The sequence below is a fragment of the Eleginops maclovinus genome, chromosome 4 (genome assembly GCF_036324505.1).
Source record: "Eleginops maclovinus isolate JMC-PN-2008 ecotype Puerto Natales chromosome 4, JC_Emac_rtc_rv5, whole genome shotgun sequence".
Lineage (NCBI taxonomy): Eukaryota > Metazoa > Chordata > Actinopteri > Perciformes > Eleginopidae > Eleginops > Eleginops maclovinus.
Genome location: NC_086352.1, coordinates 16,330,153 through 16,356,896, shown reverse-complemented (window position 1 = coordinate 16,356,896; position 26,744 = coordinate 16,330,153). Strand labels below are relative to the sequence as shown.

At 41.0% G+C, this 26,744-nt stretch overlaps 2 protein-coding genes across 5 annotated transcripts in view; one reads left to right on the top strand and one right to left on the bottom strand.

Annotated features, from left to right (window-relative positions):
• The window catches only part of rnf111 (ring finger protein 111), a 28,961-nt gene extending 14,666 nt beyond the window's left edge, over nucleotides 1-14,295 (bottom strand). For both annotated transcript variants that reach the window (XM_063882118.1, XM_063882119.1), the window contains exons 1-3: nucleotides 14,156-14,295; nucleotides 9,951-10,910; nucleotides 6,704-6,836 (exon numbers count right to left, since the gene is read on the bottom strand). In XM_063882118.1, coding sequence (XP_063738188.1) covers nucleotides 6,704-6,836; nucleotides 9,951-10,827 — 1,010 coding nt within the window. In that variant the 5' untranslated portion in view covers nucleotides 10,828-10,910; nucleotides 14,156-14,295. The remainder of the gene's footprint in view (nucleotides 1-6,703; nucleotides 6,837-9,950; nucleotides 10,911-14,155) is intronic.
• Nucleotides 14,296-15,634: 1,339 nt separating this feature from the next.
• On the top strand, nucleotides 15,635-26,383 carry sltm (SAFB-like, transcription modulator). Of its 3 annotated transcripts, XM_063880457.1 has the most exons (21): nucleotides 15,635-15,790; nucleotides 17,793-17,880; nucleotides 17,990-18,045; nucleotides 18,515-18,542; nucleotides 19,729-19,862; nucleotides 19,917-20,473; nucleotides 21,060-21,094; nucleotides 21,214-21,317; nucleotides 21,410-21,559; nucleotides 21,671-21,783; nucleotides 21,864-22,024; nucleotides 22,119-22,219; nucleotides 22,319-22,375; nucleotides 22,470-22,615; nucleotides 22,719-22,899; nucleotides 23,196-23,320; nucleotides 23,639-23,812; nucleotides 24,374-24,676; nucleotides 24,789-24,945; nucleotides 25,453-25,607; nucleotides 25,695-26,383. In XM_063880457.1, exons 1-21 carry the CDS (start codon nucleotides 15,656-15,658, stop codon nucleotides 25,804-25,806), a joined length of 3,072 nt encoding a protein of 1,023 aa, XP_063736527.1. In that variant the 5' UTR covers nucleotides 15,635-15,655; the 3' UTR covers nucleotides 25,807-26,383. The 3 variants fall into 3 exon arrangements, with proteins under 3 accessions (XP_063736527.1, XP_063736525.1, XP_063736524.1); XM_063880455.1 differs by having other exon boundaries at nucleotides 17,793-17,865; nucleotides 19,729-20,473; XM_063880454.1 differs by having other exon boundaries at nucleotides 19,729-20,473.
• Nucleotides 26,384-26,744: the final 361 nt, after the last annotated feature.

The window sequence follows — 26,744 nt, the reverse complement described above, 5'->3', positions numbered from 1 at the left end:
CTCCGCTCTGGGTTGATCCCAGGGAGCCACACTGGCCATTAGGGAGGGGAGCCTAATTAAGTAGACCTGGGATTATTTTGTAAATATCTGTTTACCACTATGATCTCCTGGGGGTAAGATGGGGAGGGGGGGAGTGTGCAAGATGAAAACAGTACATTGTAAACATGAGCACTATGGGAATGGGGGGCTACGCAAACCTGAGGTTGTGCCAAGGTGATGTGAGCGCGACCCCCAGGGAAGAAAGGGGGGCTGAGGCCTCTGCAGTGACAAACAGTAAACTACTGGTTTAACAGAAAGGAAAGAGGTCATAGAAGGTATGATTCAACACCGTGTAAAGTGGTAACCAGGTTGTTGGTGAATCACGCTTTGCAATGTTTAAACAAATCACATTTGTCTTCACACTTAGGGTTACAATGACATCACTCTTTAACTCTCATCGCTGAGTAGAGAACTGGCCGATACAGTGAGAACTGACTGAAGCTTGTCCCTTTATCAGAATAAGGAAAAGGTATTATTGTAATTACAGACTGCAGTGCAAACCCTTTCAATGTTGCTTTACCACATACTTATCCATTAGCAACATGAAGTCTTATAAAATACCAAAAACTTTTAAACTGTTTTAACAAACATACTTTTAGATAGCTTCTTGTACAAATATAATATAATATGTGGCTGAACATTGCAACCATTTAGTAAATGGGTTAGGGTTAGAGATAAGAGGTACTTTATTAATCCCAATCCTGATCTGATATGTAGAATCAGGGAAGCATCTGATCAAGGCATTTTATTTTTTTCTATCCGTATCCTCTACATAATCCTTGTTTATTGTCACGTCCTGCTATCAGCTGCCAAACCCGCCCAACAGTGCACTGTTAAAACACTGGAACGTTCTCCTAATGCACTGTGAGCGAACTGTGGGGCGACACGAACAAATAAACAGTTCAAATTAAACATGTCAAGACTAACAGCATGTCACTGAGCTTAGTGAAAGAGCAGGTTTGGGTTTGCACAGAGTACCTAACGTGCCGCTGTTGGATGGAAAACTGTATTTAAACTTCCACATTTTGTACAAGTAAAAGAGAGAATACTGTCTAAAGCCCATCCTCATCATGTTAGAAAACATTGCCCGACTAAAGATTCAACTTTAAGATCATTTAGGAGGTTGTAGTTGAACTGTTTGTACAACCATCAAGTTGTATCTCCCTTTAACGTTTTAATGACAGTTAAATATTATCGACCCCATGAAAGTCTGTAAAAATATAATATAATAGACTTGGTTTTTCCACATTGAACACACACACATCAACACACTATTGCACTACCAAATAAAGCCAGGGGAAAACAACATGATGTGTTTTTTGTGTGTCCTGCGTCCATACTGAACAAAACTGCCCACAAACACACATTCACAAATCGGACCACTGGCGGTGTCAACAAAGCTTTCATTGCTCATTCTGTTGGCCTTTGGTTCCCCGCCCTCCTGCACCCCTGCTGCCCATCCCCCCCTTCAGCGAAGCTCATCGCTGCATTCTCTAGCGAGCCAGGACATCTTTGACAGTCAGGAAAACAGGAAGATTAGACAAGCCTTAGCATTCCTAGCTTGGTGAAATCACTTCTGGAAACTATTTTCAGATACTACTGATGCATTGATGGAAAGTATGGAAGGAGGAGAGATAGTGTGTTAGAAAAAGATTACAAAGGGATATAGATAGAGGGTAGCACAGGGGCAGAGGTTTGCCAATTGAGCTGCATAATTGCCTACATGAGGAATTAGAGGAGTATTATTAAGGAGAATTAGACAGGAAGTCATATTATAAAAAATCGGGAAATACATTTTTTTATATGGTGAAGAAAATGAACTGGGCTGCAGGGAATCGCAGTTTGAGCTATCTATCTGAAGTATTGCTTTCGCACTGTGGATATTTAGCGGTTCTCTGAAAAACACAGCCATGTTCCAATTACACCCATTAATCCTCTGCATATTTCGTACAGCCTAATCAAATACCCTATTTTACCATGTCCTAGTGTGGGGATCTATATGATGATCTGGTAGCTATGATACAGACACACTGGCTTTACATTTTGTTCTGATAAATAACGTTTGTTAGGTTACTTACTGGTACAAAATGTATGTTTTGGTCAGAGATAACACAGTGAGCACGCAGCTTATCAGACATTTTCCTCTTCAACAGCTCAACATAAAGCATTTCTCCCTGCATAAATCACTGCTATAACACGTTAAATATCACTGTGGGCGACTAAAATCTTAGCTGAGATTTTTTGACAGTTTGAGATTATCTGCCTCATGCTACTTTCAGACCTTTACGAAACTGATTTGCACACCTTAAAGAAATGAATTGAAACCAGTACACATATTCTAGCAAATGGGTCGAGAACCTTCTTAGTATTGTATCTCAAAATACAAAAATATATCCAATGTGTTTCACTTCCTATGGCACTTGCTCAACACTACACAGTAAGTGTTAAGAACATAGTAAGAAGGGTAACATATGGTTGTTGTGCAAATGACCCATCAGCGTGCTCAAACTGAAGCTCAAGCTGCCCACACCGACTTATTATGAACGAAAGCAGTCAGCTTTATGTATGGCATTTCTAGAGAGAATTAAACAACATGAGCACAGAGCAGGTCCCTTTAAGCGTGATGTGGTTCTGCTTCTATAAACAACAAGGCATACAACCTATGTTCTCTGGGCAATACAAGCTAAGGAATCCATGAGCAAAACACTGGAGTAAACTGCAACCCCACCCCCACCCTTTGCTGTTTAATCATAACAAAACCTTGCAGATTTTAAACACTCACAATCAGCAAACTGCATCAACTCCCTTTTTCACTTCTATTTTTCATGCAAACACTAACACATACTGTGGTTACGGTCGTAATCAAGTTAGAAGGCATTTCCGCAAGCAATGGAGTTTTCCATCTGGCTATTAATAAAAGTGATTTTTTTTAGTGACAACATCTTAATTCCAATTGAGGTTTCATATAAAGCTGCAACAACTAGTCGTCAACGTCGACAATGAAATTTTGTCGACGCGAAATTTAGTTGTCGAAGCGTCGTATTATTTAAGCAACCTAGGCATTTAACTCATGACTCATTAGAACACACACAAATTAAATTGCAATAGAGTTGGCAAGCCACCACAGTCATTTTGTATGCTGCGGATTAGCATTTTACTGCTTCCGGTTCTGAAGGCGAAGCAAAAGGACCATTCATTTTCCCATTGTTTTGTTTATAAAACGTCTAATCCCCATTGATGCTCCACGCCCGTAACAGGTGGTGGCGGTAATGCACCGAGTTGGATGCCAACCGCCAATAAAATAAAAAAAGAAGTAGCAGCTTCGTCTTTGCACCATCTGTGTCCTAAACCAACCACTGACGAAGTTTAACAGAGATGAATCATGGCAGAGGCTCCGGATCAGCGTGAGCAGACTGCAGTAAAATTGAGACCGCGATTATCTAAAGTCTGGGCATTTGTTAAGGAAAATAAAGCTAATAAACAAGTCAAGTGTACTGTCTGCAAAGCAGAGCTGGCCTACCACAACAGTACAACGCCCGAAGTTCCTGATGGGTAAGTTAGCCGGTTTTTGTTTGCTTTTCGGAAAACGCGTCCTCTAGTCCAGGGTGACATTAGTTATTTTTAGGCCTTCTCATGAAAGATAATGTGTTAACCCAATTGCATAAGAACATTGAATTACAGTCTAAGTGTCCCTCTTCCCTCATGTTAACATTGTAAATTCACACGGTCACCTCGCCTACCTAACTTTACCTAGCTCTGCATGACTGCACGTATGCTAAATAGATAGGAAGATAGATACATACCGTAGATAAATAAGTGTATACATAACCAATTATAAATCATTCATTTGTCAGATAAAATCAATAAAATTGATTAATTTAAGTCTACAATTTGTGGTAACTATGCCTAAAAGCTTTCAATTTTCATTTTGCCATTTTAGAAATTCAAAGCAAAGGCATGTGGATGACTTTGTCCTGCGGAGAGGCGTCTGCACCCCTCAAATGGCCAGACTCTTCTCTGAGAGCGTTCTAAACATGCTGGTCTACGACATGAGGCCAATGTCAATGGTGGAATGCGAGGGTTAATCGTTGACTAATAGACTAATCGAAAAACTAATCTACTGACTAGTCGACCACTAAAATAATCGTTAGTTGCAGCCCTAGTTTCATAGTGAACACAGAAATAAAAATGTCAATATCTCATCCTCTCTTGCAGCAAGCTGTTTCTCCACTGCCGACATGTTTCGTTTCCAAGCTACCAGAACATTGCTTCATTCACTGCTCACTGTTTCTTGCTTCATGTGCACCATCACAAGTGAGACACACGCTCATGAATGCCCTAATCCAATACTCTGGTGCTCCGTTACAGTATGAGTAATATTAAAAAGAGAAAGCCTACTATTGATTAATATCCATGTTCACATATAGAACCCCACCAAAAGCAAACATTAGAAATAAAACACAGCATCTTATTGTTATTGAAGGAGCAAAAACGCAGAGACTATCCTAGTAATCAACACATAAACAGCATAATAGCTTGGCAGCACAAAAAAGCAGGGTTCCTCACACTTTAAGAAAGGGGAACACTACCACATGATCAGTCATGCAAATAAAACTGAGAAGCTTGTGTTAGCTCCAGGTTTCAAAAGACCAGATAACTCACAAAAGAAAAATGCTCTAAAATGCTCTGACAAATAACAGTAGCATTTCTGAATCCATCTCTTTCATTCGACAACAATACTTGTGGTGTACCTCAGGGTTCGATATTAGGTCCTAAACATACAGTGGGGCAAAAAAGTATTTAGTCAGCCACCAATTGTGCAAGTTCTCCCATTTAAAAAGATGAGAGAGGCCTGTCATTTTTATCATAGGTATACCTCAACTATGAGAGACAGAATGAGAAAAGAAAATCCAGAAAATCACATTGTAGGATTTTTAAAGAAGTTATTTCAAATTATTGTGGAAAATAAGTATTTGGTCAATAACAAAAGTTCATCTCAATACTTTGTTATATACCCTTTGTTGGCAATGACAGAGGTCAAACGCTTTCTGTAAGTCTTCACAAGATTTCCACACACTGTTGCTGGTATTTTGGCCCATTCCTCCATGCAGATCTCCTCTAAAGCAGTGATGTTTTGGGGCTGTCACTGGGCAACACGGACTTTCAACTCCCTCAAAAGATTTTCTATGGGGTTGAGATCTGGAGACTGACTAGGCCACTCCAGGACCTGGAAATGCTTCTTACGAAAGCCACTCCTTCGTTGCCCTGGCGCTGTGTTTGGGATCATTGTCATGCTGAAAGACCCAGCCACGCTTCATCTTCAGTGCCCTTGCTGATGGAAGGAGGTTTTCACTCAAAATCTCACGATACATGGCCCCATTCATTCTTTCCTTTACACGGATCAGTCGTCCTGGTCCCTTTGCAGAAAAACAGCCCCAAAGCATGATGTTTCCACCCCCATGCTTCACAGTAGGTATGGTGTTCTTTGGATGCAACTCTGCATTCTTTCTCCTCCAAACACAACGAGTTGAGTTTTTACCAAAAAGTTCTATTTTGGCTTCATCTGACCATATGACATTCTCCCAATCCTCTTCTGGATCATCCAAATGCCCTCTAGCAAACTTCAGATGGGCCTGGACATGTACTGGCTTAAGCAGGGGGACACGTCTGGAACTGCAGGATTTCAGTCCCTGGCGGCGTAGTGTGTTACTGATGGTAGCCTCTGTTACTTTGGTCCCAGCTCTCTGCAGGTCATTCACTAGGTCCCCCCGTGTGGTTCTGGGATTTTTGCTCACCGTTCTTGTGATCATTTTGACCCCACGGGGTGAGATGTTGCGTGGAGCCCCAGATCGAGGGAGATTAGCAGTGGTCTTGTATGTCTTCCATTTTCTAATAATTGCTCCCACAGGTGATTTCTTCACACCAAGCTGCTTACCTATTGCAGATTCAGTTTTCCCAGCCTGGTGCAGGTCTACAATTTTGTCTCTGGTCTCCTTTGACAGCTCTTTGGTCTTGGCCATAGTGGAGTTTGGAGTATGACTGTTTGAGGTTGTGGACAGGTGTCTTTTATACTGATAACGAGTTCAAAAAGGTGCCATTAATACAGGGAACGAGTGGAGGACAGAGGAGCCTCTTAAAGAAGAAGTTACAGGTCTGTGAGAGCCAGAAATCTTGCTTGTTTGTAGGTGACCAAATACTTATTTTACCGAGGAATTTACCAATTAATTCATTACAAATCCTACAATGTGATTTCCTGGATTTTTTTTTCTCATTCTGTCTCTCATAGTTGAGGTATACCTATGATAAACATTACAGGCCTCTCTCATCTTTTTAAATGGGAGAACTTGCACAATTGGTGGCTGACTAAATACTTTTTTGCCCCACTGTATCTATAACCGATAGCATACACAAACATTTTTTGTTCAAACAATAAAATATTCTATAATGTGTGAGAAGACTATTCTCTCGTAGGAGCCTACTATTTATTATCCATCCAATAAGTCTTCCAGCCTTCCCACACCTTTAGACACACGCTGTTTACAGAAAACAAACTACTATAAATAAACTTTATACCTAGTGCTGTACGGGGAAGTTACGCTACTGTAATGTAAAATGAACATAAGCATTTTATTACAAAGCCTGTTGAAAAAGCTGAAGAGCCTACCTGAAACCATCTCCGACTGTGACGATTTCCACTTCACTGTCTGTTGAGGTGACGTTGATCTCCTCGCTTGCAGGGACAGCAGGAGTTGGAGCAGGAGTGGCCTCAATTACAACCACATCCTCATCCAGGACACCTGAGCACATGAGTTGAATTAGTTTAGACAGACACCATACAGTCTGACAAAGGCAGATAAACACAATGGACAGAAAATACTTGAAATCATAATAACCTGTAGCCTGACTGCTTGGGTTTAATTATCAGGAATTAAACACATTTACATTTCACACTTTTCCAGCTTCAATTTTTTTTTTCTGCTTTCTTTTTGAATGGCTTCAATTGAAAGAGCAACTTGTGTAGGTAGGTAGCCAGATAGTATTTCTCCAGTTTCATAATGCTAACAGCAGTATCATCGGGCTTAACAGTTTACCGGGAGAAATGTAGGTCATCGGTGCTCAACTCCGTTTGCGTTGGGATTGGCTTTTTCCCATTCCACGTTCCTAAGTCTGCCCTGTGATTGGCTGCCTGTGCACTAGATCTTACTTTATCTCTGCCTGGACTAAATACCGTGTGAGCCCACTCAGGTGAGTTCACATAGAGCAGGTGTTTGCAAAAGGGATCAAAACTAACAGCGATGAGGGTAGTTGACTGATAAATGGCAATTATAGTTTAACATTATTAAAAGTTTCATAAAATGAGCACAAACACTTTTTATTGTGCCGCAAATGTTGATCGTAAAGTATGCCGTGACAATCTTCATATTCGCATTTGTATGAAATTAATTTGCCAGGGCTTGAGCACTCCCTGTGATGAACTAAGTTTCTGTTGTGCGATGTGGGTTACGTTAATACTCACAAAGGACATCTGGAAATGGAGTACTGACAGTAATCTTTATAAAGCGAATTCTTCAATTTAATCTTAACTGCATTATTCTCTTCTTGATGGAGACACTGCCAAGACCATGGGAGGAAATGGGGGCGTTGCTTTCCCAAATAGGTAATGTGTTGTGTGTTTTTTCTAATACAACACAGCTTACTCTACTCCTGTTGAGCACACTGTCATATATTATTTTCGTCCCCACCTGTGATGAAAAGCATCTGGTGTATGAGTCAAACTTATAAATCCCCTTCTAAATAATTCAATCTAAATAAACTTTTTTTGGCAGATACATGTCATCTTCTTGTTTCCAATCCATACACATTTTTGTCCAACCAATAAATAAATAGATAGAACATTAACCTGTCTCTGCTCAGACCCACCAGTACAGTGACTGCACTGAAGCCTTTACATTTTTTAAATGTCTACAGAACTTGTGATAGTGTTTAACAAAGTCAAACAATGTTATGCATCAGAAAAGGAATACTGTGCTGTTAGGCACAACACTTAGTGCCTGGCCATAATTCTCTAGTGTGATTTCTATTCCAACTGCCCCCTGAGAACTGCTGCTTAGCACCCTCTGCAAGACGTGCTGCCTGGCACTGAGGTGAAGCCTTCACACAAACAACAACATCCTACTTTTCTTACAACTTGTAAATAATTCTACGGTGTGCAGGGTATATATATATTATTAGACCTTACATATCAAACTATCAAAAATGTCAAAAACATTTGACAACTTTCTGAAATCCACCAACCCATTGTCTGATATTTGCAGGACTGAACAATCATCCTTTGTAACTGCTATTGATGAAGTCAAAAGCATGCATAGTCAGATTTGTATTTGATATAAAAACAACAATGCAGGTGTGACATGCACATAAAGGCAACATGTCATCTTATTAAATAACTTAAATGAACCCAGGCTACATCACACACCTGCTCCAACTCTGGGAATTAAGAAGGCAGGTTTCATCACTTGCTTCCTCACTTTCCCCTACTGTAAACAAATGCCTTGCTTTCCCTGTGAGACCTGTATCTATGCAAAGGCTGTCACTAAACAGTGCCTGAGTTTCCTCCCAGCTGCCTCCCACCATAGAGGCACAACAGCTAACTTTCCATTCTCCCAGGGTCCCAGCAGCAGGAATATTGCTGAGGCTAAACGGCTATTTGAAAATATATGACAGAAGAAAGCTATAGTTTAGATTTAGGAGGCGTAAAAACCTGTTGTTCTGACAGGTTCAGAGGGCTGCGGTTTCCATTACAGCCTGCCAGGTGTGGGACCATTAAAAGCAGAAGGGAGTACTCCTCCATCAGCTGTGCCCAGACCATAACAAGACAGGCAGACAATATTCGTACGCATGTTGCAACATTATCATGTTTATGCAGAACTGAATTTAAAGACTATAATAAGGTTTGTTAGATTTATCACCCAGTATTTTAATGTGGGACACACTAGAGCAGAAGTAGGATGCCATGTGGAAGGCACCAGCCATTTATGACTATGTTTTCACTACAGCTACTACAGCCGAACACAATGCAAGGTGAGTCCTGTTTACTTTCACTTCTTTGGTTGAGAGATAGGATGACACCACCTGGTGTAGAAAAACCTGCAGACTCTTGATCTGGCTTCAGTAAACACACAATAAGTGAGATTGCTTACCATTATCACACTTCTGCTATAGACAATTCATTTCAGATAGCAACAGTGAGGCGAACAGAAAGCCTTTTGTTGAAAAGCTTAACACGTTCTGAAATGAGCAACACTAAAAATGTACAACATTAGCAAACCATTTTGTAAGGCCAGGTCATTGTGAAAGTTGCATAATGTGTTGACCTCTTCATTTCGGTTTTTCTGTTCTGCTTTTCAGTGTATAATATTAATTCCTATTGCATGAATTAAAAGCATTCCAAATGTTAATTCATGCTGGATTGTGCTTCCCTTCTGCAACGTTGGAGATTCTCGTGCCTGTGAGCACAAGGATACATCATTTTCATGATACTGCCACAACTCTACTGCCCTGTTATCTAATATCAGTTACAAAAGGCCCTATCCTACTGTGTTAGCCATTTAAAGCTTATTTTATTGGTTGATTATCAATACAATAGATATACAATACATTTACCTACTCCAAACCGAACTGTGCTCAGGTTAAGTGAGCCTTAAAAATATGACTGATCCTGAATGCATAGTCCCTCTGTTGTCCGTGGTGCCGTGGTGATCACACTGCAATCCCACAGTATTACGCTGCTTGAGCCTTACATCTTAATTTACAATGCTTTTAACAATATGATACAGCCTAGTTGAAACCAGCCTGTGAAATGCTGTAAAACAATATTAAACAGCGCTGCTACACATTGATAAAACGATTACCTGTGGCTACGGTAGCACTGTTGGGCTGGCTGCTGGTGCTGCTGACATCTACATACAGCTCATCTTCTGCTTCCGTAGACGAGGGAGAGGAAGAGTTACTACTCAGCTCCTCGCTAGAACTACTGGTGCTGTGGAGTAGAGCATACTTTCTACGTGCAATCACTTCGCGTTTCTTTCTCTGCAGTAGTAGTCGTTCCTTTTGCTTCTGAGTCCGCTGACCCCCTCCAGGAGGCGTTTTCAAAAAGCGCTTCCTATGAAGAGGCCGCCGGCTGCTCAGACACGGCCGCTTCAGCAGCACTGGCTCAGCTTCAGACCTCACCCACTTATGAGAGCGATTCCCCCGAGTTCGACCCAGAACAGGGCGCACGCCAACTCCAGCGGCTCCGCCTGTTGTCAGGGCAGGAGCCTTGTGTTGGGCCCCTGTTGCTCCAGCTTCCCCCTCCTCCTCTGAACTAAGAGTGTCCGAGTCCCCAAATCGCAGGCTAGAGGAAGGGGAAGAAGCACAGTCACTAAAAGAGGACTCATGATTATGTTCATCCTCACTGGGGTGCTGTAAAAGTTCTACCCTGGGACGCTGTGGGGCCAGTGAACTCTCACTGATGTGGCCCTCCTTCAGCGAGCAGTCTGAGGGCCCTGCCTGTTGGCCTTTTCTTTTTCTGCGCCCAGGTAGGGTCCGTTCTGAGTCTCTATGTGTGCCTGTGTCCCTCAGGGGCCGATGCCTGGACTCACACAAGGTTTCAAATTCGCTGCCTGCCTTTCCGATCACCTCCATGTTGTCAGGGAAGCTCTTGGCTGCCTCCATGGGCTCTGGGTTCACCAGCGGCTCCTTCAGATGCTCCTGTCTGCTGGGGGCCTCAGTTGGCACCTCACTCTTCATGGTGGCAGGTGCTTCCTCAAAGGGCAAACAGAAAGGGCTCTTGCATCAGTTCTTAGGCACCTTTTCGCTGCATCTCACAAAACCTGGAAAAAAAAGAAGGGGAAAGAGTTACAGGTGCACAATCCGTTGTACTGCATGAGTGCCAAAAGACAGATCATTATGTCAGGGACTAAAGCCTTTGAAATGTTCTGAAAAAAGAAAGACAACTTATCAAAAAATTAAAAGCAAATCATCGCCATTAGTTATGAGTTTGACAATGAATTCAACGTTCTCATTCAGCCACAAATACAATGCTAAAATACACTGTTAAGTATAAATCATACAAAAGCCAGTCACCAATGGCCCGTTCAACTATCAGTGATAAATCTCGGTGCCTAGTAAAGATCAACTTTGACTACTTTTAATACATACGTGTACCACGGAAATCTTAAAAAAGGTTCTATTAAATAGAAAATAAACTGCCAAAGTCAGGTAATAAAAGAGGCAAATATCAGTAAGACTACAAGATTACAAAATAAATCCAAAATCATCTAACATCCACATTTTCATCCAGATCACTTAATATATTCATGATACAGATCATATGATACTGGTTATTCTCATTATGCTGTCTTTTGTTAGTTGTTCAACACCACTTACTTACATCAGAGCATATCAGAACATCTTCAGAATCACATGTTATTCCAGGTTATTTTCTGGCATTTTACTCATCAGTCAACAGCACACAGACCAAAAAGCAAACATTCATATGCCTATTACAATACTTCAGTGTTCAATGTGTTCATTCACTCACTGTCATTATGTTTGTTAGTACAAATTAAGACATCATGACCCAAGGTTGCTGATTAAAGACAGATAATAAATAAACTGTAATGGCTAAGTCAATACTAATGTGTTTGCTTTATTCTTGATTCAACAGAACAGTTCAAACAGACTTAATACAGATATGATCCCAACGGGGGGATATCCACCATGAAGCTGGTCTCGTGTTTATGTCTTGACTTTGGGACAGTTTGTTCTAAATTTTGAACGCTAAAAAGTAACTCCCAAAGAAAGGGACTCTTTAGGCATGTTGCAGTGGGGGAATTTTCACAGCAGTGCAAGGTCTCCCGGAGCAACGCCAAATTCCAGCATTGCTGAAATGTAGGCTTCTTCGAAATACAACAAAGCGTACGTGTCTCTGTGAAGATGATTTTCAGATGGCTCATGACCTATTACACCCGCTGTCAGGCAACAGTGCTGTTGGCTTTGACGAGGTACACAATTTTGAGAAACAAGGTTTACAAATTGACAAAAAATTAAGTCCCCGCGCCCTCAGCTGTCAAAGGATCATTTGAATGCAATGGATACAATTGAATGATATGCCCATTTATATATATATTCTAATATCCCCCTAATTGGTTAGATCACAAGCAGGATATTGTGATATTGCTGTTTGTAGAAAACAATTCAATTATTTTTAAATTAATGAAATTATCAGGATTATTTACTCTCAAATACCGATCAAAAACATCTGTTTGGAGATCCTCATTTTGTATTTTAGGCAAAAACACACTGTTTTTTGAAGATTTCAAAACAGTGTGAAAGAAAATTGCATGATTAATGCACTATACGCATGTAGGGATATCACCCACAGTGACAAGCCAACCACACTTCTTGATATGATTCTTTCACAAAATTAAGGAACATATTGTACTGACCCTGTCTATGTGTTTATCTGGAAGAACAACTGATGTGGCAAAACTAATGCTGTGCTAGTCCCATCAACACTGTTTCCTGAGAACTACAAATATTAAGACTTTGGGATGTCTTGCATCTATCAACATTCCTACTAAATGTTTTCTTCATTAAAATAAAGCTTCCGTTAGAGAAATCCTGACAAACAGGGTAAAACATAGCCTAATCATTCAACTACTGCATTTAACACATTGTGGTTGTTAGAATTTCAAGACTCATATAGACCTTTCAAAAGGGAATTCACTTTCCATCCCTCGGGTAGAGTAAAAATGTAACACAACAACATTCCTGGTTGTGTTGCTGCAGGGTTATCATATAGGGTTGGATTAGATGGTAAAGGTGTTATTGATATTCTTGTGGTTGCACTGCATTAAATAGTATGGGCTAGACTGAACACACACAAAGTAATGTAATAGCATTATTCATTCCCAACTGATTTCATAAAAACATGTTAGTTGTCACTTGACCTGAAGCTGCAACCTTTGTGAAAAAGACTTATAGAGGTTTATGATGCCTGACATAAGCCACAGTGATCTATGCTTTTATATACAACTCAGTTAATAAGTGAGAGTCCTTCAGATGCCACAGAGAAAGCTGCGCAATGACATGCATGAATTCAGGGGCCTCAGAGGACAGCCCTGAAGGTACAAAATCCCCATGCACCAAGGCTGAATAATGCACATTTTCTATTTAAAAAAGGGTACACATAACTACAAGTAGGAGATACTGAAGATACTATCAAGTATAGCATTCAAAGCATAGTCATAGCATAAAAACATATGGTGTAACAGAAATGGCAACAGCAAACCAATTCAAGATGTACGACTGAGACAGGACTGCTGAGCTGCTGCTAACAATTCTCCCTGTGCTTTCTGTCTCCCAAACGACTACCAACCATTCTGGCTAGGCAAGCAAAAATAAAAAGAGCATCACAGATGTATTTAGCTTGACAGTATGCAGCCTGAAACTGAGGCTAAGCATAGTTTCTACAACGCTAAACAATTACAATAAGCTCGGCTGCTGCCTGTGTGTATCCCACAAACGCTGCTGAAGTCACTAGGGCCAGATAAACTCGAGTTAATGGATAACCATTTAAATATGCATATCTATGGTTATCAACTTATATTGAGATACTTAACATAAAGACTCGAAAGAAACCAAGGAAGACAGCTAGCCACCTAGCCTGAACACATATTAGTTGCTCCAGACAGAAGACAACAAAGACAGTACGTACCTCGTCTAAGTCCTTTTCTCAAAATGTGTCACCGTCCTTTTTGTAACATGAGAGGTGAAATCCTGCGGGGAATAATGACAAGCGTTGTACACGAGCATTTATCCAAATGTTAAGCCTAAGTGCAACTAGACAGGCCTGCATAAAAATCTCGATCCGAGGAGGAGAGTGGTTGGGATTGTGAAACTGACAACACAGTCCCGAGCTGAGCCGAGAAGCAACATCGAAGGCAATGGGCCCTGGATGGCTACAAGCTAAGCTAACGTAAAGGCTAGTTCCACTTCACTCACCAAATACCCGATCAAACACAGCCATTTAGCTAACAAAAACATCATATGGAATTTAAAAAGATAGACCAACCTGTCTATTGTGTTTCTATTTGAAAGAGTAGATATGTCGCACTATAAGCCCTCGACGAAGTTGCCATTCCTGCCTTTCGATGCATCCACTCTTGTTTACCCAGCAGGTCGTCTGTTCGCCTGCTACATACAACACAGCTGTTCCCCTCTCTACCAAAGGGAGGCGGCAGATCGCCGGCAAGCCTTCAGCGACTTTACGACACTTTGCAACAGCTCCACTTAATCCTTTTCACTTTTCAACGCAGAATGTATCGCAATTCTCATTTTCCTCGTCCTGTTTTAAGTCGAAAATGAGCATTACAAGCGCTGTATAATTGAAGCCACATCTGCTTTGTGTACGCCTGCTATGTAGGCTACAGATGATACGATAGCCTAGGCTTAAGTATAATTGTTTTTGCATGCATTACTCTCCTTAAATCCTCGATTCCAAATACTTGGGCGCCCACTAGCGGATATGGGTTGGACGTGTGCAGAAGGGCTCATTTCATATCAGAATCAGAAGTTTATTGCCAAATAACTTACCACTTGGGAATTTGTCATAATATTTATGATGCATACATCAACATGCATAAAATAAAATAAAATACAAACACAGATAAAAAAAATATGTCGATCACATCATACAATTATTAGTATTCATGTGGTAATGTTTACATCACTTGAATGTTGCAGCGGGTAGAACTTAAACTATTCCGTTATTTCCCATTATGCTGCTGGGTAAATGAATAGTTCAATTATATTTTGTATTATTCATCTGAATATGGAAAGTAGAAGCCTAACTAATGGTCCGAGAGTTTTCTACTATTACTATCTGAGGCTACCTGGTGTGGTAAGTTTGGACATAGAATCATTTATATTTTGAACCCAACAATATAATTACATGAATATTGTCTGTGAATCTGCACTAAGTTGTGGCTTGAAGATAGATAAACATCGGCATGTCACTTTGAATTGTGTTTTCAGTGATTCCAAATCGTAAATTCCAAGATATGCTTAATCCCAGGAAACCATGCCATGTAACATTAATTATGAATGTGTGTCTAAAAATGTTCTTGCTAAAAAGTGTTTAGTAATGTGGCATGCACACATTTTAAACATTTCAAATCAAATACCAATGATAATAAATATAAAAAGGTAAAAGAAAAATAGTAGAAACTAATGAATAGCTGCAGGATGACGGTAGTAAATATATAATTACTAGTTTATAAGAACACAACGTGTATATTTTGCACAGTATTATATGTTTGGTAGTGCTATGTATCAAGCAACACAGCAAAACAATTGGTGTATAAAATCTGTGTATAATGAATGGCCTTGTATCTGTTTTGTTCATGAAACATGTTATGGATGTGTTTTAGTCTATTGATTCACTGGTTCCCCCTCCACAGTAGGGGGCGTAAAGGCTTTCAGTAGCGCCGAAACAAGTACAACCAAGAAGAAGCTGCAGACAAATAAAAAATCTGCGCAGTCGCACGGTGCGAATCACTAATCCTGAGGTAAAATGGCGACGGGTGCCATTTCCACGGAGTCCAAGAAAATATCAGAATTAAGAGTTGTTGATCTTAAATCCGAGCTCAAACAAAGGAATTTGGATACTTCTGGTGTTAAGAGTGTTCTTCTTGCAAGACTGAGACAGGTAATTAAAGAACGATCTGATTTATGCATTGAAGGGTTGACCGAGCTAGGGAACGCGTTGCATGGTTGCTAAGGCTAACGTTAGCAACTATGACCGATATCATTCTAACGTTCATATTTTGATGTTTTTTTTAACTACACCCTGGGTAAACATAACAATTAAAAACCTCTCTGACAAAGTGGAAACTGCAGGTGGTTGAGCTTGAATGGTTAAAAATAGAAACATAATCATGTATGATGAATGGCTAATGGTAAAATCTAACGGCACAACAGACATGAAAGGCCCGTCTGTTCCCATAACGACGTGTTGAAGATGTCAAAATGAGTTGTATTACTCAGCCTCTTTTTTGGGGACATTAGCATATAGCACCACTTTTTAAATCAGATGTTACTTGATTGTTAATTGCGCGTACAAGCCATAGAGAGGACCACGCACATGCTCGTAAAATGCGTTTGTAATAGAGGTTAAGCAGATTTCTTTTTCGGCTTTAATTTGATCACGTTAATGCATACATCTGTCCTGTTTATGTCATGCCTAGACAGGCTTTTAGGTAGATGGGCGTCTGGTCGTTCTCTTTTAACAATCTTTACAAACATGACAGAAAGCCTGATAACTATAGGAGTATTTCGGATTTTTTCTGGCTTCTTTGGTGGCAATAACTGTCGATGAACCGGGGGAAAAACAACTACAAAAACGTCAGGACGATGAGACCGGCGAGAACTATAGTGGGGAGGGGGTGCATGATGGAGATCAAAATGTGTATGGTTCCTTTGAGTAATAGGGAGCCTATACTTTTAAAAGATCGATAAATGGATGTTGTTTGTGGAGAACAGTGTACTTAATTCCCACTATTGACATTTTACAGTTGATAATGTCCTTTATAATATTTGATTTTGATTTGATTTGATATGAAGGCTAAATGAAAAATAAGGCTAAATGAAAATTCTTTCTTCAAGTTACTGTGAAGAGGAAGAACACAGGCAACGAAATCCAGCTTCTTCCAGCAGAGTAGTCATGTAAGAATTGTTTTCTTGTGTGAATGTTCAAAGGTGTGAAAGGTCAGAAAACCATCACAAACACATAGCTAATACAGCTGTATGCGATGTGTCTTGCATAAATATATGATATATGATATAGATTAACAAAATTGAATAACTAGACATACAAGATGTATGTGACAATTAAGTTGTACCTTTTAGTTTCAGTTACACTCACTGTTCTTTCTATTAACTTATGAAACCTATTATATTGTATATCAATCAGTGTAATTATAATATTACCCAAAAATGATCTGGTCTTCCCCACCCCCCGACACACACACATATCTACTCCCAGCCTCAGCACAAAAACGTTGCTGTATTCCACAAAATTTGCACCTCGAAATGCAGGAAATAGTGTTTCAGAGTTGTGAATTTCAAAAATGTTCGGGGGATGCCCCCAGGCCCCCCTACAATACTCAAGCTCGTTGCTGGACCATTGAAAAAAATTGGACACCCTGAAAAAAAATCCTAGCTAAAAGCCTGTGCCTACGTGAAAAGAAGTGATGTCTAAACTCTCTGAGAATCAGAGGATGAAACCCTCTTTATTAGTCACATACATGCACACCGCAGAGCACACACAGACATGACCGATACAAACTAAATTTACAACTATGCAAATATGTCATATACAGTGTCAAATAAAAGAAAGAAAAAGAGAAGGCAAAAATACAATGTTGAGGTAGAAGCCATACACTTTTTTTTTACATCTGCTTTTGGACCCTGGGATAGTTTTACGAAAGAAAAAGAAGCCAGAATAAGTGGCTTCATCTTCAGTCTTGAGCACAATTTGCAAACTTTGCAATTGGTGGTATTACTGACAGGCTGGGCTTCAACATTGTCTTGCACAGTATAGAATTGCTCTCTTGGTCATCGCTTCACAAGACTGATGTGATGAAGGAACAACTAAGGCGAACATGAGGTTTCAGACTACTTATTTGTTTTATTCTCTTTTTTTTTTCAAGGCTCTTGAAGATGAAGATTGTGACACAGAAAACATTGAAATCCCGCTCACCGCTGACACACCAACTCGTAAAGGTGGGAAAGTTAAAGGTAATCTTTTGTTGACTCTTATAGTTGAGACAGGGTGGCTAAAGAGTCAGTACTTTCTTTTTTGTGATGTACATTTGAATTGTTTTTCCTTTTTCTTTTCACCATTCAGGGAAAAAGGTGGATTCTGATGCAGACACCACAGGAGAGGAAGATGTGTTATCCAAGGTGACTGTTGCATACAATTCTGCTGCATGAATGTTAACCAAACCCTGTAGCATTTTCGTGTTTGCGGTGTTTTGCACGAATACTTAAAAAAAAAATCTTAAAAAAAGAGGGTCTCAAAGTGACGATCATTTCCATTGTATCTTAATGATACCATGTAGATCGTTAAGTGCAAGTCTGATTACCATATTGGGAGCCAGTTTTGCAATGTAAGACTAATCATGCTTGGAAATAGTTAACAGCGTTCCAACACTCGCAACTGACCTGTCTTCTTACTGTCTGAATCCTCTTCCATATTATTCTGTAAAACTGATGTCTCAGTTTCTTAGCTGAACGTGTTCTAGCTTGTGAGATTGGATTAATGTTGGTACAACACTGAAATATTGCGAGTATTTATTTCTGTACACTTGGTTGATGCGTAACTTGCGTGTAAAAAATATATTTCTCAACTCAACTTTGCTTTTTTTCCTAGGAAACTGAAGAGTACGAATCAGAAAAAGGTAAGGAAACTGGCAAACGTGTGTCCATTGCTAACATTAGGTTCCTTCTTAGTATGATGTCACAAGACTCATGGTAGAATGCATAACCTACTAGCTACTGCACTATCTACATCTCAGGATGTGTTTAATGAAGACCTTCTTTGAAGACCAACTCTTGGTACCCACACGCATCATTAGATGTGGGTAGCCGTGACTCAGGTACCCATTTTCATTGGACAACTTAAACTTTATTAAACAAAACTTCTGTTTTATTCCATGGATTTCCATTGCCTCTGGTGTTAAACTTTTCACATTTTACCAGTGAAACAAAAGTGAATGTTGACAAACGAGCTCACATTTTATTATGTCTAATGAAATGGAAGATGAAAGAACTGGTGGACTGTTTCACTTTCCAGTTGACCTTTTGATGGACATTGGTGGATAAACAACTGCACTCGACAGATCCGATTATTTTACCTCCACCAAAGGAGTCAAACGCCTTTTTTAATGAGGGTTTTGTGAGGCGAGGAAGCCTGTGAAAGGGGCTGGGATTTGTGTAGTTCAAGGACCGCAAGACTTTGTAAAAGATGCGGACACCTTCAGACAGAAAGCAGCTGAAAGATCATGAGACGTCGTGCATCAAAAATTGCACATATTCCTGCAAGCTGGCTGCAGCCCGGACGTTTGGTGTGCAGTGAAGAGATGTGACGCACATCGGGACTGAAAAGTCAGACTCTACTGTAACTGGACACATGACACACAGTTGGATTTGATGACAAACTGACTGATAAGGCCTTGATGACATTGATTATTGAAGAAATATTGGAAGATATTTAAGTTTCCTAAAACGGTCAATGGACTGATCAGCTGGGGAGGATTTCTACATTATGAGAAGATGATGAAGAGATGTTCCTCCTCATTTTGTCACAAGTTCTCACGTGGAGAATTGCCACACATCATAGGAATCACCTGGAATTGCTACAGGATGAATAATGACTCAAGTACTTAACGTGTCAAGGAACGAAGTCAATACACCACCTCCTGGATCAGTGAAGAGTGTGTGTTGTGTGTCTTCCTGTGGTGTCTACGCCCTTGATGACCATTAACACTAAATGTGCTTTCTATTCTACTTTTTAGGTCAAGCTACATGCAACATGTCAATGTTAAAGTTGTGTTTTGCCATGTTTACCCTTGTTAAATCCCTCAGATGTAACTGATACAGATGATGGTACTCGTGAAAATTCTAAGCCTGAACCCTGTGAGGACAGCCTTGCTCAGCCTGAGGCTGATCCAGAGTCAGAGGCGGTGGCGGCTGAGGCTGATTCAGAGCCTGAGCCAGAGGTGGATGGCGATGCCGATGCCGAGCCAGAGGTGGATGCTGATGCCGAGCCAGAGGTGGATGCCGATGCCGAGCCAGAGGTGGATGCCGATGGCGAGCCAGAGGTGGATGCCGATGGCGAGCCAGAGGTGGATGAGGACGCCGACCCAGACATGGATGGGGAGGCTGAGCCAGAGTTGGACACCGAGCCTGAGGTGGAGACGGAACCAGAGGTAGAGCCTGAGCTGGCTGAGCTGAATACTAAAGCCATGAATTCCTCTAACGAAGCTGAGGACGATCACCTGTCCGTCCCAAACCCCAATGATGATGCAATCACCCTAGATGTCGATGGTGATGATCTCCTGGAAACAGGTAAACATATGAAACTTCCAGATCCAGAGGCCGAGAAGGGCAATGATGAGCCAGAGGCCTCTACTGAGACGGGCCCAGATGATGACATGAAGGCGGAAGAGACCGAGGGCCACAAAGATGGTAAGAAAGATGATGGATCCAGGGGTGAGCCCACGAAGAAAGACAGCAGAGAGGCCCAGAAGAAAGCCGAGATGGGAGACAAAGAAAAGGATTCTGGGAAGAAAGGCCCCTCCTCTACTGGGGCATCAGGTCAAGCAAAGAGGTTTGTCTTTCTATGTCAGTTCTTTGATACTACTACCAAGTCCAGCTCACTAAGAACGCAACATTGTGGGTAGCATCAAGATTTCTTTTGCCATAAGGGAAATGTTCACTGATGTACCTAATCCTGCCATTTACTACACTGATTTGTTTTTCTGAAGTTGGTTACGTTTTTTACATTAACCAGGAGCTGAGAGAACACCTCTTATTTTGTTACTTTGACCTTTCCCGCTGTTTTTAAAGCCATTTCCAGTTTCTACACCAGGCATTGTAAAAGAGCATTAGTCCCCGTGATGGCAGTGTTTTTTTCTCTATGGTCAAATGATTCGCTGTGAAGTTGAACAAACTCCGAAGATTTCATTGGTCCAGGGAATAAATTGGCTGTCAACCTGACCCCTCTCACCACTGGAAAAGCAATGAAGCCTTCGAAACATTCGTTCAGATCCACGCCTTGCCCACAGGATTTTTTTTTCTTTTCTTGAAGCACAAAATGTGGTGTTTTGTTCCACTAGATGTATGCTAGTCACTTAACACATTTTCTTTACCCTTACTCATTTTTACTGCTTGTTGTTGCAACTTCTGCTTCATAGCTCTTCAAGAGACAGAGATGGAAAAGATGATAAGGGTAAGCATCCTGTCCAAATGTTAAATCCCAGGGGAAAAAATCTCATTTCATCCAACATAATACAATATTTTTCGTACCCTATGAATCCTAAATGTGATTTTAAAAACATCTATAACCAGGTGTCGACGGCAACAGCAGCTCTTCTCGCAACCTATGGGTGAGCGGCCTGTCGTCAAACACCAAAGCAGCTGATCTTAAGAACCTGTTTGGCAAATATGGGAAGGTAAATGACGTGTGCATGTTTGTCTTGGAATTTTCTTTGAACTTGATGTTCAATGTTGGAGAAAAATGTTTAATGAAATGTGTTACCAACAGGTTTTAAGTGCTAAGGTGGTGACAAATGCTCGCAGTCCTGGTTCAAAGTGTTATGGCTTGGTGACGATGTCCTCCAGTACAGAGGTGACCCGATGCGTCTCCCACCTCGACTCCACAGAGCTCCATGGACAGCAGATATATGTTGAAAGGGTACGTTAGCACACAGTCAACATTGTTCAGCCTTGATTGATCTAATGCAACCTTTTTTTTATGATCATTGGGAACCTGTGGAATTGTTTCATTTCATTGCTGTTTTTATAGGCCAAAAATGATCCGTTCAAAAAAGAAAGCTCAAAGAAGGAAGTGGAGGACAAAGCGTGTTCCAGCAAGTCAAGTGATAAGCGCAGTTCCACAGGCGCTAAACTGATGAACAAGTAGGTGACAGAAATGAATTAAAAGTGATTCCTTTGTTCATTTGAAATCACATTTAACCATTTATTCCCCGTATGCGCAGAGTACAGCCACCTTACAAAAAAGAAGACAAGAAATTTGATAAACTACCTGAAAAGGACAAGGACTTATCCAAGAAAATGGATGCCAGAAGTGGAAAATCTGACTCGGTTTCATCCAACTCAGGGCAAGATTCCTTCAAGAAAGATGACAGAAAGCATGGGCGTAGGTTTCATTCCCCCTCCTCAATCATTTACAGAATATCATTTGAGTTAATCAATAAGTCTAATTCTGTCTTTCTGATTGATTGCTTTTCCAGGGGCAAAAAGCCCAGGCAAGATGCCATTCGTACATCATCCCAGCAGAGATTCAAATTTTGGAAGAATGAGACCTTTCAGAAGGGGGAGGTATTTTGAAAGGGTAAGACTTTTACTTGTGTTTAATCCAATAAGTATTTTAAATGTGCTATCAGAGGATGTTAAATAATGTTGTTTGATTCTTTTTTGTTTGTTTTTACAGCCCTTTGTCAATATGAATGTTCAAAGGCGACCAAAATGGTTGATCCCTCCCGAAGAGGTATTAAACTCATGACTCATGTAGCTTAGTTTTCACTTTTACCTTGATTTACCTTTTTTGAGCTCTATTAAAAAAATGTTTTCTCCCCTTCCAGCTAGAGATGATGAGAGACAAACCGCGTCCTTTCTTTAACAAGGGGGAGGAAAAACACATCCTGCCGTTTGAGAAGATGAAGGAGCAGAGGATGCGCGAACGGATGGCTCGTGTAGAGCGAGCCCGCAGAGCCGTGGAGTTGCGCAGGTAGCTGCCATGGCGCACAGTTCATACACATTTAGGAGGTTAAAAACGATCATTTATTTGTTTTCTTTAAAGTTCTAAGTCAGTGGATGTATTTTGGTTTAAGGCGGCGGGAAATTGCCGAACAAGAACGGAGGGAGCGTGAGCGTGTCCGTCTGTTGCGCGAGCGCGAAGAACGGGAAAACCTGCTCCGGGAGCGCCAGAGACTTGAGATGGAAAGACAAAAACTTGAAAGAGAGCGCTTGGAGAGGGAGAGGCTGGAGAGGGAGAGACTCCGCATTGAGCAGGTACAGAGAGCATGGACAAACTCAACTGCTTTCCCAAGACAAATCTTGTGTCTCCTCTCAAATCTCAGGAATAAATGATTTTAATAACAAACCATTTCAGTACAGAATGCATCAGTACAACAGGGGAACACAGCTGTTTCTATTCGCAAGAATTGGGTGGCTTTTTAATAAACCACTTGTAATGGTTCCAAATAATTTGGGTTATAGCCTCTCAGAGTGTGACTTACTATCTGCTTGTAATTTTTCAATAACTTATGCTTCCCTCAGTAAGTGCTTTTAAATATGACCTATTTCAGGAACGACGTAAAGAGGCAGAGCGCATGGCACGTGAACGTGAGGAGCTGAGGAGGCAGCAGGAGCATCTCCGTTATGAGCAAGAGAAGAGAAACAACCTGAAGAGGGGCCGCGACGTGGAACACGGGTATTATACCTCAGCAGTTAAGGGGGGTGTGATTATGACCAAAGCTGTTTGACTCAAAACATAGATATCTTAGCCTTTTGTTTGTTGCTTAGAAATAGTCATTCTTCCTATTTCTGCAGCTTCCCTTAGGTGCATGTGATATGTCAAAGCTCTCAATAGGGAAACTGTTTAACAAAGTACATATTTAAGTATATTTTTTAAGCCTAAAACAAAGCCTGGTTTTATAATGGTTATTCATTTCCTCAGTTTGTCCGAGCTACAAATGCCAATCTTCAAAAACATCCAAGCTCTTGAATTATGTTGTGTTTAATGTATCAGCCGGAGAGACGATTCCTATTGGAATGGCAACAAGAAAATGCAGTCCGAGTCCGATGTCCGTTTGAACCAGGGCTCAAACTACAACCGGCAGCAGAACCGCTTCTCAAGCTTCACTCCGAGAGAGAGGGGCCGATTTCCAGAGGCTGCTGCCGAGCCCTCCAACTCGTATGACAGGTACAACAGTTCAAAGTTCTGGAATTGTAGTTCATTGTTAAAACTCCATTGAAAATATATTTTCAAATACTTCCCAAGATGCAGCAGTAGATTTATATAAAATGGAAACTAAAAAAGCAATAGTAGATAAACAATACTGTACATTAGATTTCTTTAAGAATTGTAAGTGATGATACAATTTTAAAAAAACTTAGTGTGTGTGTGTGTGTGTGTGTGTGTGTGTGTGTGTGTGTGTGTGTGTGTGTGTGTGTGTGTGTGTGTGTGTGTGTGTGTGTGTGTGTGTGTGTGTGTGTGTGTGTGTGTGTGTGTGTGTGTGTGTGTGTGTGTGTGTGTGTGTGTGTGTGTGTGTGTGTGTGTGTGTGTGTGTGTGTGTGTGTGTGTGTGTGTGTGTGTGTGTGTGTGTGTGTGTGTGTGTGTGTGTGTGTGTGTGTGTGTGTGTGTGTGTGTGTGTGTGTGTGTGTGTGTGTGTGTGTGTGTGTGTGTGTGTGTGTGTGACCTTTTTTTGGAAGAATACATTTTTCTTAGAATAATCCTATTTCGATTTTTTTTTTTTTTTGCAAGACGTAACCGGTTTGAAGGTGAGCCAGAAGTGAAGAAGAGTCGCCCTGCTCCCCACAGAGAGAGCTCAGGATTCGAGCGCTACCCCAAGAGCTTTGAAACAGTCCGCAGGGCCGAGCCCCCTCCTCCACGCAACGAGCTCCGGGACACCGACCGACGGGAAGAGAGGCGACCAGTTCCCATGCACGGTCGCCCAATGGGAGCCAGGGCTGCGATGCCCGGCATGTCGCACAACCGCTCGCCCCGGGACGGAGGGCATGGGTGGAAGAGTGATGGTGGCATTAACTCGAACAAGGGAGATTTACGGTAAATCATTTTTGCAGTTTTGTAAAAAGAAGTATCATTAGTTGACCATTTTAAACCCCCCCCACTCACCATCGTTATAAGATAATAATTGTATTACATGTCTCACCCGCAGTAATGCGGGGTTGAACAGAGGACCGATGCGGATGCGTGCAGAGCGACCGAGCAGAGAAGGTCCAGTGCCCGTTCTCAGAGGAGGCTCCACAACCAGCCGGGGGAGGAGCAGCTACAGTGACCGAGATGGAGGGAGACCCATGGGGATGAACGATCAGGTCAGCTTACTTTCTGACTGAGTTGAAGTGCCTTTCTTTTAGATTTCTGATACTAGTGCTACAGGATTTTCTCAGGTCATTCAAAATGGATGTGGTAACTGTAAAATTAGTAATGATTTATGATTTGCAATGTACAGAAATACAATTAGCTTAATAATTGTATGTCAATTAACAAACAAAAGACAAAGTGATTAGTATCTGTGAGGACCATCTGCTTTTATATTTATTTGTCCTATTTAAATTGAATACATTTTGGGGTTTAATGTAAAAAGCATTTTGAAGACCAGTCTCCTTTACATTTTAATGACTTACTGGAAATGAAATCAAAGATCCTCCCTGCAGTAGTGTGGTAATGAAACATTAGCCCGCTCTTGCAGTTCTTCCCTTCTATTTTGAGTCTTTTTTTTTTTTATGCCTGGAGTACACAGACATTCTCATGTGTCTTGCATACATTTGGCAATCAATAGAAGTCTGGTTCCGAACTCCAAATCTCTCCTGTCTCTGTAGCCGTTCAGCTCCGGGCGGCAGGTGGTGGTGGAGCGTCACAGCCGGGATCAGGGACTGAGGAAGGAGTGGCACAGCGGCTCGAGCTCGCAGGGCGGAGGTTACGCTGATAATCGCAGAATGGGAGACAGCCGTGGCAGCTTGATGTCCCCTTCCAGGTACAACAAACATGTGATGATAAAAGTGAATACTATGATCCCGCCTGTCAGCCGACTCACCTCTCGCTTTGGTTTCTCTGTGTGCAGTCACTCTTCGTCCGGAATTAACCGAATTGTACAGATCACGAACAACTCAATTCCCAGCGGTGGCAACGTGGGCGGCTTCAAACCCTTCAAAGGAACGCAACGGCAGTTCTAACAGCAACCAAATTCTACTACTTTAAAGCACCTGAAAATCTGAAGACTTTTCTGAACTATATATATATTTTTTTTAGAATATCAGTTGATTTAGGTGGCACATTTGTAGCCTCGTGGTTGGTAACGCTATTTTATTTTGTATAGACAGTGTTTACCTCCGTTGAGGATTTTCACTACTCCAGTTACCGTTTAACCCCCTGAGCATATGTTTTATTCTTTACTTAAATTTAGGAAGATATTGTACAGCCCTATGTCTTTGTAAGTTTTAAAGTTATGTTACCAACTTCTCCTGAGTGTTGTATGTATATTTTCATTAGACTAGTGTTACACTCACTTGTGTAATATCTTATCTTAGTGTATCATGAAGCATCAGGGAGCACTCATTTGGAAGTTTCTCTCCGAGGAAAAGTATCCCCGGTGAAGACATTTTGTGGAGAGATGTTGGATTAAACAAAACATTGTCAAACTGTAAACCAGCCTACATTGTAGCGAAACACCTCCCATAGGTCATGTGTTGAATAACAATAACATGCATATATAACATGTGTGTTTCAAATAAAAGTTGACTTTCAAATCTGTTACTGCAAAGCTTTCAATATGTGCTATAGTCCCTAAAGTTACTATAACTACGTGACTTTATACTTCTCACAATTCAGCAGACTGGTTTACACCTCGCAGTCAAATGTCTCCACAGCCTCTTTTTTTGTGAATCACATGATATTTGGCTGTGTATATGATCTAACCCTCTGATAAATGCAGGAAGTACTTTAATGGTAGCTTGCAGAAAGTCAGAGTCTGAAAACTGTGGCACGCAGCTTGTAGAAAGTCAGAGCGTGACTTTGCAACTACAAGTTTGACACTTTAGTGGAGCAGACGGTCAGCTGAGATTACCCTAAAAACATAAACCTCCATGTTGTTCACTTAGTCATTAAAGGTTAT

Coding starts and splice junctions, on each gene's coding strand:
- sltm (XM_063880454.1), top strand. CDS start 15,656: ATGGCGACGGGTGCCATTTCCACGGAGTCCAAGAAAATATCAGAATTA. Junction 22,025..22,118: donor AGATGACAGAAAGCATGGGC/GTAGGTTTCATT, acceptor TTGCTTTTCCAG/GGGCAAAAAGCCCAGGCAAG. Junction 23,813..24,373: donor CCCTCCAACTCGTATGACAG/GTACAACAGTTC, acceptor TTTTTTTGCAAG/ACGTAACCGGTTTGAAGGTG.